Genomic DNA, 16,590 nt, shown 5'->3' with positions numbered 1-16,590 from the left:
AAGCTCAGCAACACTGTTGAGGAAAGAACAAAATATCCCCCAACAAACAATGTAATAATTCCTGACAAGCATATGCCACACGTGGTAAGGAAACTGCATGCAGAACAGTATCAATCAATGCATCAAACCCAAGCGCTGAACATATGAACCAATATAATGAATAGTGTATATATGAATTCACTTACAGACATATACAGTACATAGATAAGTGTACCTGCATCAAATATACTCACACCCAGGAAGAGAGAAAACCCTAAAAAGCAGCTAATGAATCTGGCCCAGGAAACAAAAAAAGACACACATTTCTGAGCTCATGTGAGCACTATTCAACAGGGAAATAGCACAGTACAGTTGCTAGAATACCATACAGTTGCTAGAATGCCAGCCTTCATAATATGTTGGCTAGAGTTTATGAAAAGGCATTTACAGAAATCATCTTTCAATTATTTTCACCCCTCTAAAAACCACAAAAAAGTCAGCCTCAAAATTCATGGGCTATATCTGGAGTAGTGTGAAATGTTTCTATACAATTTGGGCAAGGAGTTCCTGGATGCTAAAAATAGAGTTCACCTAAAATTCAAATATCCACCCGCAAACATGGAAATTTCTCAGCAAACGTCACTTTCTGCTGCTTATTATACCAAAATATAATTAACTCACTATCCCCGCACATGTCTTTGTTTTGTCCACCTGTTTTCTCTTGTCACAAGGTAAATCCTCAATCCCGCAAATGCTTATGTATATGCTTTAAAGCATACGAGTAGTCACTGACTTCAACAAGAGTACTCCTGTGCTTAAAGTTAAGCACGCATGCATATGCTACTGGATCAGGGGTTAAGATCGTAAGATACTGCCTTTTATTACATCTGCATAGTATGGTGCCGAGCAGAGCAGGGCCCTGATCCCTGATTGGGACCCCTGAGCTCGGCCATCATACAAATATTTTTATTACTATTTATTATTAATGCTAACATGAACACGAAGATCCACCTTATAATTCAGTCAGATTAATTCACAGCATAGTGATTTAAAAAGTATTGATCCACTGGGTAAGCTTCCTGACATTGAACAACATAGTCACCAGGTCTGATTCCAACTGTTACATTTCACCTAAAAGATTTACAATATTGTCATGGAAAAAAACCACACCAATCACACCACCCTTCCTCTTGCAAAGGGTGCCAGGGGGTTATTTAATGAACACAAGTGCTTAGGACTAGAGCTGGTCAATGAAAGAGAAATACAAAATATATTTTCTATTTTCTCACCAGCTCTAGTTAGGACCCTGGTTTTATGTTTCATCTGAAAGGCAGCACCTGCAGTACAATAACCTCAAGTATTGTTTCAGAAGTGACTCGGGAAAAAAGCGCCACCTACTGCATATATACATTCTATGTGTATAAGATACCAGTTGACACTAATCCCTTGCAGGGACCTGTGTGTTTCCTGCACAACAGTCCAACATAAAATATCAAAGTAAACACATTCTGCCCTGACCAGTTTTTCCATTAGTTCTGCCCAATATGAGCAGTCAAGTATAGTATTTTCTAGAGGTAAAAAACCATAGAACAAGGACATTACCCAACATTAGGAAATAGGTGAGGACTCTGCTGTTTCACAAACAGGATATTTCCCCTTTGTAATGCATGGAACAGGTTCAATGAATTACCTTTGATTTCAGGGTAGTACAGAAATGGCTTTGGCTCACTTGTTTCCAGATCAGATTTCCGCCGTAGTTGGACAAACACAGATGCTGGTTTTGTGATATTGACATCTCTGTATTTCGGGGTTTTGAATACAATAGCAAACTGTGAAAAACATTGATCAGCAGGTTGTCAGGAATAGAGTTTTCTGAAATAAGATATTGCTTTACATCTAACTTTTTGTATTTGGGGGGATTTTAGTTAGTTACAGCTGAGAGGAAAATCTCACTTGCATGAAGGCTACCACAACTATACATTCCCATTTTATTTTTCACTTCTAGTTTGGAGCTAATTATAGTTTAAATGCCTTTTAAAAACTCTGAATGGTCACATGATACATGAATATATAATACATGTAGGTATTGTATTTTTCTCTCTTGCTTTATCTTTTTTTCATGGTGTCCTTAGTATTCCTGTAGGAACTCTGGAGACATTTTACCTTGTACTATTTTTCCATAGATGTGCCTTACACATCTCATAGTAGGTAGGTGATATGGAAGGGGGGGGTTCAGCTATTGTGACCTGCACTGGATGTGCCATGTTTGTCTTTCTTCCACAGGACAGAAGCGACTTTGTCTGTACAAAGTGCAAGCTGGTCTCCATATTGGAAGAGAAGATTGAAGGTCTGGAGCAACAGGTAACGACCCTGCGTTGTATACGAGAGACTGAGGATTTTCTGGACCAAACTCAGGATAGCCTTCTAGGGGCACAAAGCTCTAAAGATATAGAGCAGGTTGCACAGAGGAGCCAAGAGGCCAGTGAAGAAGCTTGGCAACATGTGACCTCCAGAAGAGGTAAGCGGAATGTCCGGGTTCCAGTAACACAGACACAGGTAACTAACCGCTTTCATGTTCTCTCCACAGGTACCATTGCGGAGAGTGGACCAGATGATATGTCTGGGGGGAGAAAGCAGAAGGAGACCCTGCTGGTTGGGAGGCATGAGATGCGATGTCCTGAGGTTGGGGGTTCCACGACCACCACTCCCAAGAGGAGAAGGCGGGTGGTGGTGGTCGGGGACTCTCTCCTCCGGGGGACTGAGTCATCTATCTGCCGCCCTGACCGGGAAAACCGAGAAGTCTGCTGCTTGCCAGGGGCTAAGATTCGTGATGTGACGGAGAGACTGCCGAGACTCATCAAGCCCTCGGATCGCTACCCCTTCCTGCTTCTCCACGTGGGCACCAATGATACTGCCAAGAATGACCTTGAGCGGATCACTGCGGACTACGTGGCTCTGGGAAGAAGGATAAAGGAGTTGGAGGCGCAAGTGGTGTTCTCGTCCATCCTCCCCGTGGAAGGAAAAGGCCTGGGTAGGGACCGTCGAATCGTGGAGGTCAACGAATGGCTACGCAGGTGGTGTCGGAGAGAAGGCTTTGGATTCTTTGACCATGGGATGGTGTTCCATGAAGGAGGAGTGCTGGGCAGAGACGGGCTCCATCTTACGAAGAGAGGGAAGAACATCTTTGCCAGCAGGCTGGCTAACCTAGTGAGGAGGGCTTTAAACTAGGTTCACCGGGGGAAGGAGACCAAAGCCCTGAGGTAAGTGGGAAAGCGGGATACCGGGAGGAAGCACAGGCAGGAATGTCTGTGAGGGGAGGGCTCCTGCCTCATACTGGGAATGAGGGGCGATCAACAGGTTATCTCAAGTGCTTATATACAAATGCACAAAGCCTTGGAAACAAGCAGGGAGAACTGGAGGTCCTGGTGATGTCAAGGAATTATGACGTGATTGGAATAACAGAGACTTGGTGGGATAACTCACATGACTGGAGTACAGTCATGGATGGTTATAAACTGTTCAGGAAGGACAGGCAGGGCAGAAAAGGTGGGGGAGTAGCACTGTATGTAAGGGAGCAGTATGACTGTTCAGAGCTCCGGTACGAAACTGTGGAAAAACCTGAGTGTCTCTGGATTAAGTTTAGAAGTGTGTGCAACAAGAGTGATGTCATGGTGGGAGTCTGCTATAGACCACCGGACCAGGGGGATGAGGTGGATGAGGCTTTCTTCCGGCAACTCACGGAAGCTACTAGATCGCATGCCCTGATTCTCATGGGTGACTTTAATTTTCCTGATATCTGCTGGGAGAGCAATACAGCGGTGCATAGACAATCCAGGAAGTTTTTGGAAAGCGTAGGGGACAATTTCCTGGTGCAAGTGCTAGGGGAGCCAACTAGGGGGAGCGCTTTTCTTGACCTGCTGCTCACAAACCGGGTAGAATTAGTGGGGGAAGCAAAAGTGGATGGGAATCTGGGAGGCAGTGACCATGAGTTGGTTGAGTTCAGGATCCTGACGCAGGGAAGAAAGGTAAGCAGCAGGATACGGACCCTGGACTTCAGGAAAGCAGACTTTGACTCCCTCAGGGAACAGATGGCCAGGATCCCCTGGGGGACTAACATGAAAGGGAAGGGAGTCCAGGAGAGCTGGCTGTATTTCAAGGAATCCCTGTTGAGGTTACAGGGACAAACCATCCCGATGAGTCGAAAGAATAGTAAATATGGCAGGCGACCAGCTTGGCTTAATGGTGAAATCCTAGCGGATCTTAAACATAAAAAAGAAGCTTACAAGAAGTGGAAGGTTGGACATATGACCAGGGAAGAGTATAAAAATATTGCTCGGGCATGTAGGAAAGATATCAGGAGGGCCAAATCGCACCTGGAGCTGCAGCTAGCAAGAGATGTCAAGAGTAACAAGAAGGGTTTCTTCAGGTATGTTGGCAACAAGAAGAAAGCCAAGGAAAGTGTGGGCCCCTTACTGAATGAGGGAGGCAAGCTAGTGACAGAGGATGTGGAAAAAGCTAATGTACTCAATGCTTTTTTTGCCTCTGTTTTCACTAACAAGGTCAGCTCCCAGACTGCTGTGCTGGGCAACACAAAATGGGGAAGAGATGGCCAGCCCTCTGTAGAGATAGAGGTGGTTAGGAACTATTTAGAAAAGCTGGACGTGCACAAGTCCATGGGGCCGGACGAATTGCATCCGAGAGTGCTGAAGGAATTGGCGGCTGTGATTGCAGAGCCCTTGGCCATTATCTTTGAAAACTCGTGGCGAACGGGGGAAGTCCCGGATGACTGGAAAAAGGCTAATGTAGTGCCCATCTTTAAAAAAGGGAAGAAGGAGGATCCTGGGAACTACAGGCCGGTCAGCCTCACCTCAGTCCCTGGAAAAATCATGGAGCAGGTCCTCAAAGAATCAATCCTGAAGCACTTAGAGGAGAGGAAAGTGATCAGGAACAGTCAGCATGGATTCACCAAGGGAAGGTCATGCCTGACTAATCTAATCGCCTTTTATGATGAGATTACTGGTTCTGTGGATGAAGGGAAAGCAGTGGATGTATTGTTTCTTGACTTTAGCAAAGCTTTTGACACGGTCTCCCACAGCATTCTTGTCAGCAAGTTAAGGAAGTATGGGCTGGATGAATGCACTATAAGGTGGGTAGAAAGCTGGCTAGATTGTCGGGCTCAACGGGTAGTGATCAATGGCTCCATGTCTAGTTGGCAGCCGGTGTCAAGTGGAGTGCCCCAGGGGTCGGTCCTGGGGCCCGTTTTGTTCAATATCTTCATAAATGATCTGGAGGATGGTGTGGATTGCACTCTCAGCAAATTTGCGGATGATACTAAACTGGGAGGAGTGGTAGATACGCTGGAGGGGAGGGATAGGATACAGAAGGACCTAGACAAATTGGAGGATTGGGCCAAAAGAAATCTAATGAGGTTCAATAAGGATAAGTGCAGGGTCCTGCACTTAGGATGGAAGAATCCAATGCACCGCTACAGACTAGGGACCGAATGGCTCGGCAGCAGTTCTGCGGAAAAGGACCTAGGGGTGACAGTGGACGAGAAGCTGGATATGAGTCAGCAGTGTGCCCTTGTTGCCAAGAAGGCCAATGGCATTTTGGGATGTATAAGTAGGGGCATAGCGAGCAGATCGAGGGACGTGATCGTTCCCCTCTATTCGACACTGGTGAGGCCTCATCTGGAGTACTGTGTCCAGTTTTGGGCCCCACACTACAGGAAGGATGTGGATAAATTGGAAAGAGTACAACGAAGGGCAACGAAAATGATTAGGGGTCTAGAGCACACTTATGAGGAGAGGCTGAGGGAGCTGGGATTGTTTAGTCTGCAGAAGAGAAGAATGAGGGGGGATTTGATAGCTGCTTTCAACTACCTGAAAGGGGGTTTCAAAGAGGATGGCTCTAGACTGTTCTCAATGGTAGCAGATGACAGAACGAGGAGTAATGGTCTCAAGTTGCAATGGGGGAGGTTTAGATTGGATATTAGGAAAAACTTTTTCACTAAGAGGGTGGTGAAACACTGGAATGCGTTACCTAGGAAGGTGGTAGAATCTCCTTCCTTAGAGGTTTTTAAGGTCAGGCTTGACAAAGCCCTGGCTGGGATGATTTAACTGGGACTTGGTCCTGCTTTGAGCAGGGGGTTGGACTAGATGACCTTCTGGGGTCCCTTCCAACCCTGATATTCTATGATTCTATGATTCTATGATCTCTCCCTTACCATTACTTTTGCACCATAGTTTTCAAATTTCCTTTTAGTGTGTTTCTAACTTTCATCGGCACTATGATTTATAGATTAAATTAAATCCAGGCCATACTTATTCTTCTGAAGTAACAGAGGGAAGATGGTGACTGCGAACATTTGTATTGGGATTTAGAGCCTTTCACAACTAAGCCATTGGTTCAAATGGGGCCTTACTAGCTAAAGAATTGAAAGCCGTTAGCAAATGACAACTTACCTGCCTATGTACATCTGTAGGAGAAAAATCTCCAAAGCCTTCCCATACACCACCATTTTCATCCTCTTCATAAAAACGAATTTGAATATCATCTGCAAACAGTGTGAGAGTGTTAATTCACCTAGGGTTTTTTTAAGCTTTTGGTTAAATCAATTTCGAATAAAAAATAATATGGTGGATGTCAGTTCCAACAGTGGATTTTGGGAGATTATATTTTTCTTAGCACTAATTCATACTGTATACTATAAACAACAATAAATGATTTTTGGTAAAGGAAAATAATTCTCTTTAATGCTGAAGTTCACCCAATATTTGTTTTCTGTGGTAATGTGTTACACTTAGAAGAATACATTAAACATCAAGAACTTTACCCCTCTCAAGTACGATAAATTTAGGAAGATTATATAAACATTATTTCCACCCGTTTTACGCTGATGTAATTCTTGTGATTTCAATGGAGTTACTCATGTTTTAAACTGGTGTGAGTGGAGAATCAGGTTCACTTCTTCTTCCTGTTCTATGGTTAAACAGGATTAGTGCAGTAGCTCGATACAGAATAACTGTAGGGATGGGATAACTTATGGTGTGAAATATAGGACCCCCCACCCCAGCAGTCTGAATTCTGAAAACTGAATGAAACTTGAACTGTTCAGGTTCAAGTTCTATTTACTGCTGGCAAAAAGCCACTTCTCAGCTACTGCTTAGAGTGGCAGCAGCTACTTTCAGCAGCAGTCCTGAGCTAAGTGCTCTCCAGCAATGCATTTCCTCTCCCCTTCACAAAGCAGTGCAAGGGGTAGAGATGTTTCTGTCATGCTGGGGACCCTTTGCATAGACCTCTTTGGAGAGGTGCAGAAAACAGGATACCCTGAGGACTCTTTCCTCAGCATCCTGGGGAGGGGAGATATGAAAAGCCCATTTTCTGCCTTTGGCTAATGGCAAGGAACTCTTTATCTTCCTAAGCAATGGGAAGGGGCCTTGGGGTAGGTGGGCTGCTTCCTCCTGATCCCCAATCCGGTAGCATTCAGATTTTGAAACACTCCTTCCAACGCTGCTGCCGTGTGCATTCAAGTTTCCGAGGGCACAGAGGTTTGAGAGAGTGACGGTGTCAGGGGAAACCCCCGCTCAGTCTAAGGGGAAACCCCACTTCGGAGTTTCCATTTATTCAGACTTTTTTAAAAAAATTACATTTTACTTAATCCCCTGGAAAGGCTGTGGATTTACAGTGTTAAGGAGAAAAAAACATTTCCCCAAACTCCACCAGCTTCTCTCTTCCCTACAGAACGACATGGTATGCTGTCTTCTCCCACTCCCTTCTCTGCTGCAGCGTGGAATAATAGAAAATGCCTGAAACATTTAACAACTCTACTCTACAGTCAGGTAGAGAACCGTACATGCTGTTGCAGTGATAAAGTAGATCTGTGGGTCCTTGTTTTAATCTACAGATTGAAACACTCCAAGCCCCCTTTTTCTTTTCTGTTTACTTCCATCTATGAATAGGAAATCAGATTATTATAAACAAAGGCCAATATGTTCAAACTTGAGCATTTTAAATTAAGCACCCAAATCCATATTGAGAGCCTGACCCTGCAAACACTTCATTCTAGGAATAATGTTTACAACTGTGAGTCCACAGGATGCCTCACATTGCACAAGCCTGACGCCTGGTAGTAACTATTTACAGGTTCATTCTCTTTGACATCTACCTAAATATGGCCTGGTTACTGGCAGTACTGAGCACCTGCAGCTCCCACTACACATTATACAAGGGGATGGAGGCACCATAGGGGTGTGGTCATGGGTCCACAATTGCACATATCCAGCATTCACAAACCCTGACAGCCTGGGGGGCTAGAACAGAAACTTCAGAGGGGCTGGGGTGGCCTCCTGGTCAGTCTGCTGGTTGAGGGAGAGGGAAAAGGGTACGTGAATTTCTTTCCCCCAACTCTCCGGCCTGTTCCCCATACAAATTACTTGTGGGTGGGCTGTGTAAGATCACTAATTGCTTCCCTAATCACTGCTGGCCTGATTTTCAGAAATGCTGAGAACTCACAAATCCCGCCGAAGTTAATGGGAGCGGTGTTGGCACAGGATCTTTGAATGCTAGGCCACCATGAGAAACATAGCGAAGCTACTTTATAATCCCAATCAAAGGAGTCGATTCAGAACACCAGACAGTTTGGGGCTCTTACCTTTTTGAACCTTGTCACAAAGAAGGTAAATCTCCTCTCCTCCTGTCACACACCCTGCTGTTCTGTCCATTCTTACAATCTTTAAATTGGATGCATTGGGGGCTTCTGTCAAAAGGGACGAGTTGAAACAAGACGTTATTCTGCTGACAGCAGTACTGACACTGCTGACAGCTGTAGGCTAAAAATAGGTTTGTCAGGGTTTGGTTTTAATCCATAACGATCAGTAAACATTACTTTGGGCTGATGCACTGAAATCAACAAAAAACGTATCAATGGGTAACGGTCGGCATGCCTGCAGGGACTGGGTGCCACTGGCCCTGCAGCTGTGCAGGGAGCCCTGTTCAGCTCTGTTGTCACGGCCCAATTTGCACACCAGCCAGGAATGGGGGAGCTGTCCCCAGGCAGCAACATGTTCAGCAGCACCCTGCGGTCAAGGGCTCAGCCTCCTTGTAGTCCTGGCCAGGGGGTTCTCTGTTTCACAGGGCAGGACGACCAGAGCCTCCTCCCCCGCCTTGCACTTTGGTGTCTTTGGCCGTCAGCCGCACAGAGAGCCCCCTGTAGCCCCACTGTCAGCACTGCCCTGACTCTAACCCCAACCCTGCCATCCCAGCTGTAACCCTAAACATAGTTAAAAATAGAAAATAAAATCTTAAAAACAGAAATGGAGAAAAACCGTCAAAATTAGAAAAAAAAAATTCTGCCACGCCTAGCGAACAAGAAAGCACAGAAATGGGATAAAAGGCAAACCTCAAACAAGAATCACATGGTACTGTCTGGATTCCTTGTCTTGTGAAAGTGAAGGATGAACCACTAATTTTTCAACTTAAGGGCCTGATTTTGTACTCCTTATGCAGGCAAAACTCCCATTGATTTCTGTAGAAATTTTGCCTGACTATGGACTACAAATAAGGGATGCATCCGATGAAGTGAGCTGTAGCTCACAAAAGCTTATGGTCAAATAAACGTATTAAGTCTCTAAGGTGCCACAAGTCCTCCTGTTCTTTGTTCACTACTGTGTTAGTCCTGTATGAGCACTATACCAGTCAAGTAGTGCAGTGGGGAATCAGTACTCAAGACCCTCCATTGTTACTAATTAAGTTAAAAAAAAAAGCCATGTGAGAACTGCATCACATTTTCTCTCTTGCGCTCTTGAAATCGGTCAGTGTGGCACCACTAACTGCTTGATATGGTGTGTGTACATCGCTATATACTTTTACATCTCCTGTTTCTTTACTGCTCTGTGGCCTATCTAAAAAGAGTTTGTTAGTCCCTGTCCAATTCACAGTGCACTGGGGTCCGCATTGCCACCATCAAAACTGGTAATTATTTGCAGTGTCAGTAGATATGTCAAGAGTTAAAAGGGCCCTGGACACAGAACTGTCCTCACACCATTACAAATAACAGCTTCAGGTGAGGTGTGAGACACAACGGCAGGAGAGCATGGCAGAAGCCTGCACTGCGGTGCACTAGATTCACTTAAAAACAAATTAAAAGAAAAAAAAAAGTCCCTGTTTCTTTTGAAATAAATGAATTCAGTTGGTGGTCTCAGATATTCTGGTCACTGGTCATTGGCAGCGGCATGAAAACCTAGACAGTGAGAGAGATAGGTGCATCCAGTTCCTCCACCTTCCCCACAAATGGAAGATAAACTTTGATGCTCAGACTTAAAAACAACAAAAAGCATAAAGCAACATCAACTTCCTTTCAATGTGGCTTGGCATACACTACACCTCAATTTGTATTGTAACTTCCCCCCTCTGCTTATTGTATCAATATGCAGGTATGTGTTACCGTAATGAAAGCCTATTGGAATTATAACAGATACTAAAGTAAACCAACAACATTCCTCAAAGACACCACTTGGTAGTTCACATCACCCTGCAGATGAATAGTCTGGGGCTTTTACTCTTCCAGAAAATGCAAGTAATATAATGCAAAAAAAAGTATATACTTTTTCTGGATTATTATTGCATGAATATTGCTAAATTGATAGTCATAAGTAGCAGGTAGGAGAATTGCAGAATTAGAGGGGGTTCAGAGAAGGGCAATGGAATGGGAAAAGCTCTCATATGGCGAGAGATTGAAAAGATTGGGATTGTTTCCCTCAGAAAGGAGATGAACAGAGTGGACATGATAAAAGTGTATATAAAATAATGAATGGTCTAGAGATGGTAGATCAAGAACTTCTGTTCTTCCCATCTCATAACACAGGACAAGGGGAGATTCAATTAAATTATAAAATGGCAAATTCAAAAGGGCTGCAAGGAAATACTTTTTCCCAGAATGTACAACTAGAACATAAGAAAAGCCATACCGGGTTAGACCAAAGGTCCATCTAACCCAGTATCCTGTCTTCCAACAGTGGCCTGTGTCAGGTGCTTCAGAGGGAATGAACAGAACAGGTAATCATCAAGTGATCCATCCCCTGTCACCCATTCCCAGCTTCTGGCAAACAGAACCTAGGGATACCCATTAGATTGTGGAACTCTTTGCCACAGGAAGTTGTTGAGGTCAAGAGCTTATCAAGATTCAGAAAGGAACTGGACATTTATATGAATTACAAGAACAACAAAGGTTGTCATAATAGTAAAATTATTTTGGAAGATATATGTGATGGGGTATACAAACCCCGCACTGGAGCTGAATGGGTTAAAGGACTATACTGGGTCCAGGTAGTCCTGCCCCTCCAACCCTGCAGAGCGTGCTCCAACTGGAGACAGGGTTGAAAAGGGAGCAACCCAGCTCAGAAGGGGAGGAGTGCAAACCTATCCTGAAGACACCTGCCAAAAGGGGCTGGAGAAGCCTCCTTGAAGAAAAAGGACTGTATGCGGAGCCCAGCTGGAGCTGGCAGTTTCCTTTTTTCTTTGTTCTTTTCTCCTTATCTGGGGGCAGAAGCTGAGGGAAGGAAGCGGTGGTAGGAAGCAACCCAGGAAAGGTTGCTCAGAGGGCTCCTCCCAGAGGCCAAACACTGCTGGTCTACCTAGGGCCCTGGGTTGGAGCCCAGTGGAATGGGTGAGCCTGGGCTCCCCTGCCACTGCCCTACTGAGTGGATGCTAACCGTTAGGCCCCTCAGCCCACAAAGGACCCCATTACAGGATATTAAACCTCATGCTTCAGGACTTAGGCCACTCTCTTACTACTAGAGACCTGGATGACACCCAACGTGAGGGACAGATTATCCCACATCAGCCTAATGTGGGGTTCTTACACCTCCCTCAAGCATGTGGCACTGGCTACTGTCAAAGACAGGATAGGTACTAACTGGACCTTGGGTCTGATCCAGTCTGGCGATTTCTATGGCCTATGTTCCTAGAAAGGGAAAGTAAGACCGTGCCTGTTAAAAAGGACATGAAAGCCAAATGTACTTACTGCTGTCATATATTGCATCTGATATGACAGGATCAAGTCTTCTTGTGAAGCTGCCAGTGCTGTCGGGGAGGAAGGCTGTGAACATGAGTCGCACCACGCTGAGGTCCATCTCTTTAGTCTGCTGAAGGGCTGCCTGACGGATGATTTCTCTTTCCCGCTCTAGAACCAATCAATAGCAGAGATAAATTGGCACAAGGGGAAAAATAATTCTACCTCCAAAAAGCACTGATAAAAGCTGCTTTTTTTTTTTAAACCATGAGCTTCAATTCTTATTTTTATTTGGAAAATAGTAAAGGGGTAATTCACTGCATTCTGCACTTGTAATAAATGGAGTGACATGCAATTTGTTGCCTGCACATTATTATTTATATTGCAGCCAAAATTGTGCGAGGCACCTCACAAACATACAAAAATAGGCACAGTCCCGGCCCTGCGGAGTTTACAATGGGTGGAAATACAATAAAGGAGGACAATGATAAGACACGGCAGCTATTTAAGCAAAGTTCACCTGTAGAAGCTGGCACTAACCAGCAGTAAAATAAGTAAGCATTCTCTAACTTCTGGCTGTGCCGTGGTCAGAGTTGGATTGGCCCTTCGGTCCTTCATTAATTCTCTGGGAGCAATGCTGGCCCAAGGTTTTGCAGGAACATGTGTAAAGCAGGGATTGGAGGGATGATCATGTCAATGGGATCTCCATTCTGTCTACAACCACTTAAAGGATCCAATAGCTCTCCCTGATAATACAAAGTGACTCAGTTTCTTAGCCTACTGAACAGAGGGTTGAAGATGGCAGCATCGTTGATGGAACTCGTGCACAGTAGTAAATGTAGAAATCTAGGAGAGAGGATTGTTTGGTTCTGCATGCATGATGAAATGGAGACCCCAAAAGCAAAGGACATCTCAAAACGCACAGCTGGGGGCAGACTACCTAGGGAGCCTTCTTAGACATCATCCTGGCTGAGGATCTGTGTTTCTTGGAGCAAAATCTATTATCAACAACACATGTTCTCAAGATCCATGATAATCAAATGAATAACATCCCACCCACCTGTTAGTTGTCTCTCTCCACCACCTTCTGCTTGTATATAGTTGAGTTCAGGATGCACTAGGAGCCCAGGGTTGTATCCTTTTTTACAGGCATCTGTCATTCGTGCTTCCAGAGTTTCAAACACTTTCTTCTTTGTGACATGAAGTATCCCTAGGTTTGGAAATCTACACAATATGATTGGAGAAATATATTATGCAGAAGTTGCCCATAGTCTCTCTTTGTAACCATAATCACTTGGGGTTGATCCATAGTCCACCAAAGTAAATGGAAAGACTAAATTTTCAAATGTGGGTGATCGAGCAGCACTTAAAAAATGTGTGGGCACCCACTGCATATGCAAAACCTAAATCACCGTGTGCCAGTGGTCCTGTGGGTGCAAAAAACAGGTAACCTGACACAGAAGTAACCATTTGCATGAGCAGTTACTGATTTTGTGCATGTGTTCATGTTGTGGATACAACTGAGGAAACAATATTTGAAAATTTGGCTCTCATTACCTATGTGTGCTCTACTTTGGTAATGTCATAACCAGAGATGTTCAAACTCATGAATTCTCTAAGGAGAAGAGTTAGATTTTAAAGACCCCTAGTGGTCTTCTATATTTTTTAACTACTGTGCAAAAATCTATTCAGAGAAGCTAAATCAGAGTCCTAGAGGATTATGGGAGCAAGCTAAAAACAGTGCAATGATTTCCAAAGGATAAGAAATTTACTAGTATGGTTTTTATTAGGCATTCAGTGAGACACTGCAGATACCAAGTTTCATACAGGTAACCGTGTTAGTCTGTATCAGTAAAAACAACGAGGAGTCCTTGTGACACCTTAGAGACTAACAAATTTATTTGGGCATAAGCTTTCGCGGGATATAACCCACTTCATCAGATGCATGGAGTGGAAAAAACAGTAAGCAGGTATAAATGAATCCCATGAAAGCTTATGCCCAAATAAATTTGTTAGTCTCTAAGGTGCCACAAGGATCCCTGTTTTTTTTTTTCCAGATATCAAGTTGAGTGAAAATGTCCAAAATATAAGACCTATGTTTCAAAAGAGCTGTTGGCACATTTTAAAATGATCAATTAGTTCTGGAACTAGCATGGAATGAAGTCGATATTCCAATTTTCATATGGGTCAGTTGAGGACAGAAAGGCCATTTCTAAATATCATATGAGAAACTACACAGAAGTTTAATAGGAAACATGCAAAAGGATTATTTCAGATAAAACTATTTAAACTGCTACAACAAGTCAAGTTAGCACACTGCTCTTTAACATCAAAAAGTTACAGCATTTAAAAGAAGTCTCCCTCCCTCCCTACTTTTTAGACTTCATCATCTTCACTAAGAAAGACATTCAGGAGATCATGGGAGTAAAACTCACAACTAAGAGCCACCTTGAAACCTGATACACACCTGAAATCAGACATTAGCCTAAGTATTGTATAGAGATATTAACATTTACTCTCTTTTAAACCAAGACCAGACTGTTATTTTAGTATAATCTTTATTGATTAAACAGCTTTAGTTATTTAATGTTCTTATGTTTATACTTGTCTTGTTTTCATTTCCATTTTACTAACTTCTATTTTCTTAATTCTTTTTCTGCTCTGATGGATTACTATAAGAGATGATTGACAAATTTAGATGAAAATGGAAAACTAATGAAAACTGTAACAAAAGGTCAAGAAAAATTTTACAATTCTGCCATACCCATTTTCTGACCAGTTCTAAATATATTTTTAAATAAACTTTTAATACAGATCTGGATTGCACCTTGTAGGTGCCTGTTTGCAGATCTCCAAAATCATATTAAAAATTATTTGCTTTATCTCTAACTTTTCCAGATTCTAATAATTCCAAAATATACCCTCTATCTCCTACATGTCAGTGTCTTCTAACTAGGGATAAACTAAGACCACATTTATTTTTCCATTTTAAGGTATGAGCAAAGTACAGAGCAGAAACTGAAGGACTAATGCTCCATTTAATGGTTTACCTTTACAGTTTTCGTCTCACCAGTTACAGTTTTTATACTCGATTCTCTGCCCACTAACTTTGCCAAATATATCAGTGTACTCACCCAACTACCATATCCTTAGGTCCTGCATTAACTGTGCATACTCCTTCCTCACAATATTTACCCACCAAGCTGTGGGCATGCAGATGTACGCTTTTTCCATTAGTAACTAACTGGACAATTACTTTTGCAGGCCCAACATAATTGAAGATCTGTAAACAAGCATAACAAATATTTTAAAAAACAGAACATTATCATTAATCTAAGTAGGTATTTTTTGTCACTTTGCTATCTGAGCACAAACAAATTTACAAACAATATGTACGTTTTCATTCCTTCCTTCGTGAAATACAAACAAGATAAAATGATTGTCCCATATCACCAAAGAGGAGAGTCTTATCAATCCATTTACTAACTGTTTTATTTTTTTTCAAATTAAATACAACAAAAATAAATTAAACTCAACATACAAATAGCAGGAGTGAAAACAAAAATAATGAGAAAAACAGTTCAAGAGAGGCACTTATACCCATTTTTCAGAAAATAAATAAAGTAAATATTTCACTTTGGCCTTTTGCGCTAAGTAGGTTAAATTCCATTCAGTAGATTGCATTCTCAGTAGACATTGAAGCATGTTAATAAGTTCAGCGAAATGGTATGTGTTTAGCATTAAGAAAGTGCATTGTTTTACCGAATGTAAAAGTGCTCTCAAAAAGTTAAGATTGAAATATTATATAGATGATTGCATTTTTTTTACAATGCTGTGTTCTCATTCTAATAATCCCCTTTGGCAGAGGGTTTACAGACATTTGGCATGGAATTCATTCAATATTCATAAGAAAGTATTCTACATTGGCTCAAAAAACTGCATCTATTTTAGACACTTACAATAGCCTCCATTACCATAGTATCTTAGTACTTACAATCAACACATTTATCCTTCCAACACTCCTGTTAGACAAGGAAGTACTGTCCCCATTTTACAGATGGGGAACTGAGGGGCAGAGAGACTCCCCAACGATCACAGAGGAAATCTGTGACAGAGCAGGGAATTGAATCTGGGTTTCTAACAACCGGACCATCTTCCACTTCACACACAAGGCCCGGTCCTGAAAATACGAATGCACGTGGGTTTTGTTTTTTGTTTTTGTTTTTTTTTTAAACTCACATGCATAGTCCCACTAAATTACACATGAGAAAAAAAGATAAGCACATGCATAAGTTTCTGCGGGATTGGGATAATGGTAAACTGAGTGCGTAGGACCACTGGTGCAGAATTGTGTAGAACTCTGTCTCCTAGCTTCTAACATCTTTTTTTCTGACACAATGTTAAAAATTATGGTTATAAAAACAAGTGATGCCACAGAAATTGTACACGTTAAAAAGCACTGCTCAAATAGCAATTTTATAAGAGCTTTATTTTATCCATGACATCATTCACATCTCTGACTAGCTTCTCTCACAAGATGAGTTCACCAGCTGATTATCAGTTATCTACGTATTTTAAATTATACTTAGTGTAAAATCTTC

General features: G+C 42.6%; 1 protein-coding gene across 1 annotated transcript in view; it reads right to left on the bottom strand.

Annotated features, from left to right (window-relative positions):
- The window catches only part of NFKB1 (nuclear factor kappa B subunit 1), a 101,839-nt gene that overhangs the window by 31,917 nt on the left and 53,332 nt on the right, over positions 1-16,590 (bottom strand). Inside the window, 6 exon segments of the mRNA XM_043513207.1 lie at positions 1,670-1,808; positions 6,444-6,535; positions 8,633-8,737; positions 12,002-12,160; positions 13,050-13,213; positions 15,124-15,272. Of these exon segments, the coding sequence (XP_043369142.1) occupies positions 1,670-1,808; positions 6,444-6,535; positions 8,633-8,737; positions 12,002-12,160; positions 13,050-13,213; positions 15,124-15,272 (808 nt within the window).

The sequence above is a fragment of the Dermochelys coriacea genome, chromosome 4, assembly GCF_009764565.3.
Source record: "Dermochelys coriacea isolate rDerCor1 chromosome 4, rDerCor1.pri.v4, whole genome shotgun sequence".
Taxonomy (NCBI): domain Eukaryota; kingdom Metazoa; phylum Chordata; order Testudines; family Dermochelyidae; genus Dermochelys; species Dermochelys coriacea.
This window is presented reverse-complemented; position numbering and strand designations above follow the sequence as displayed.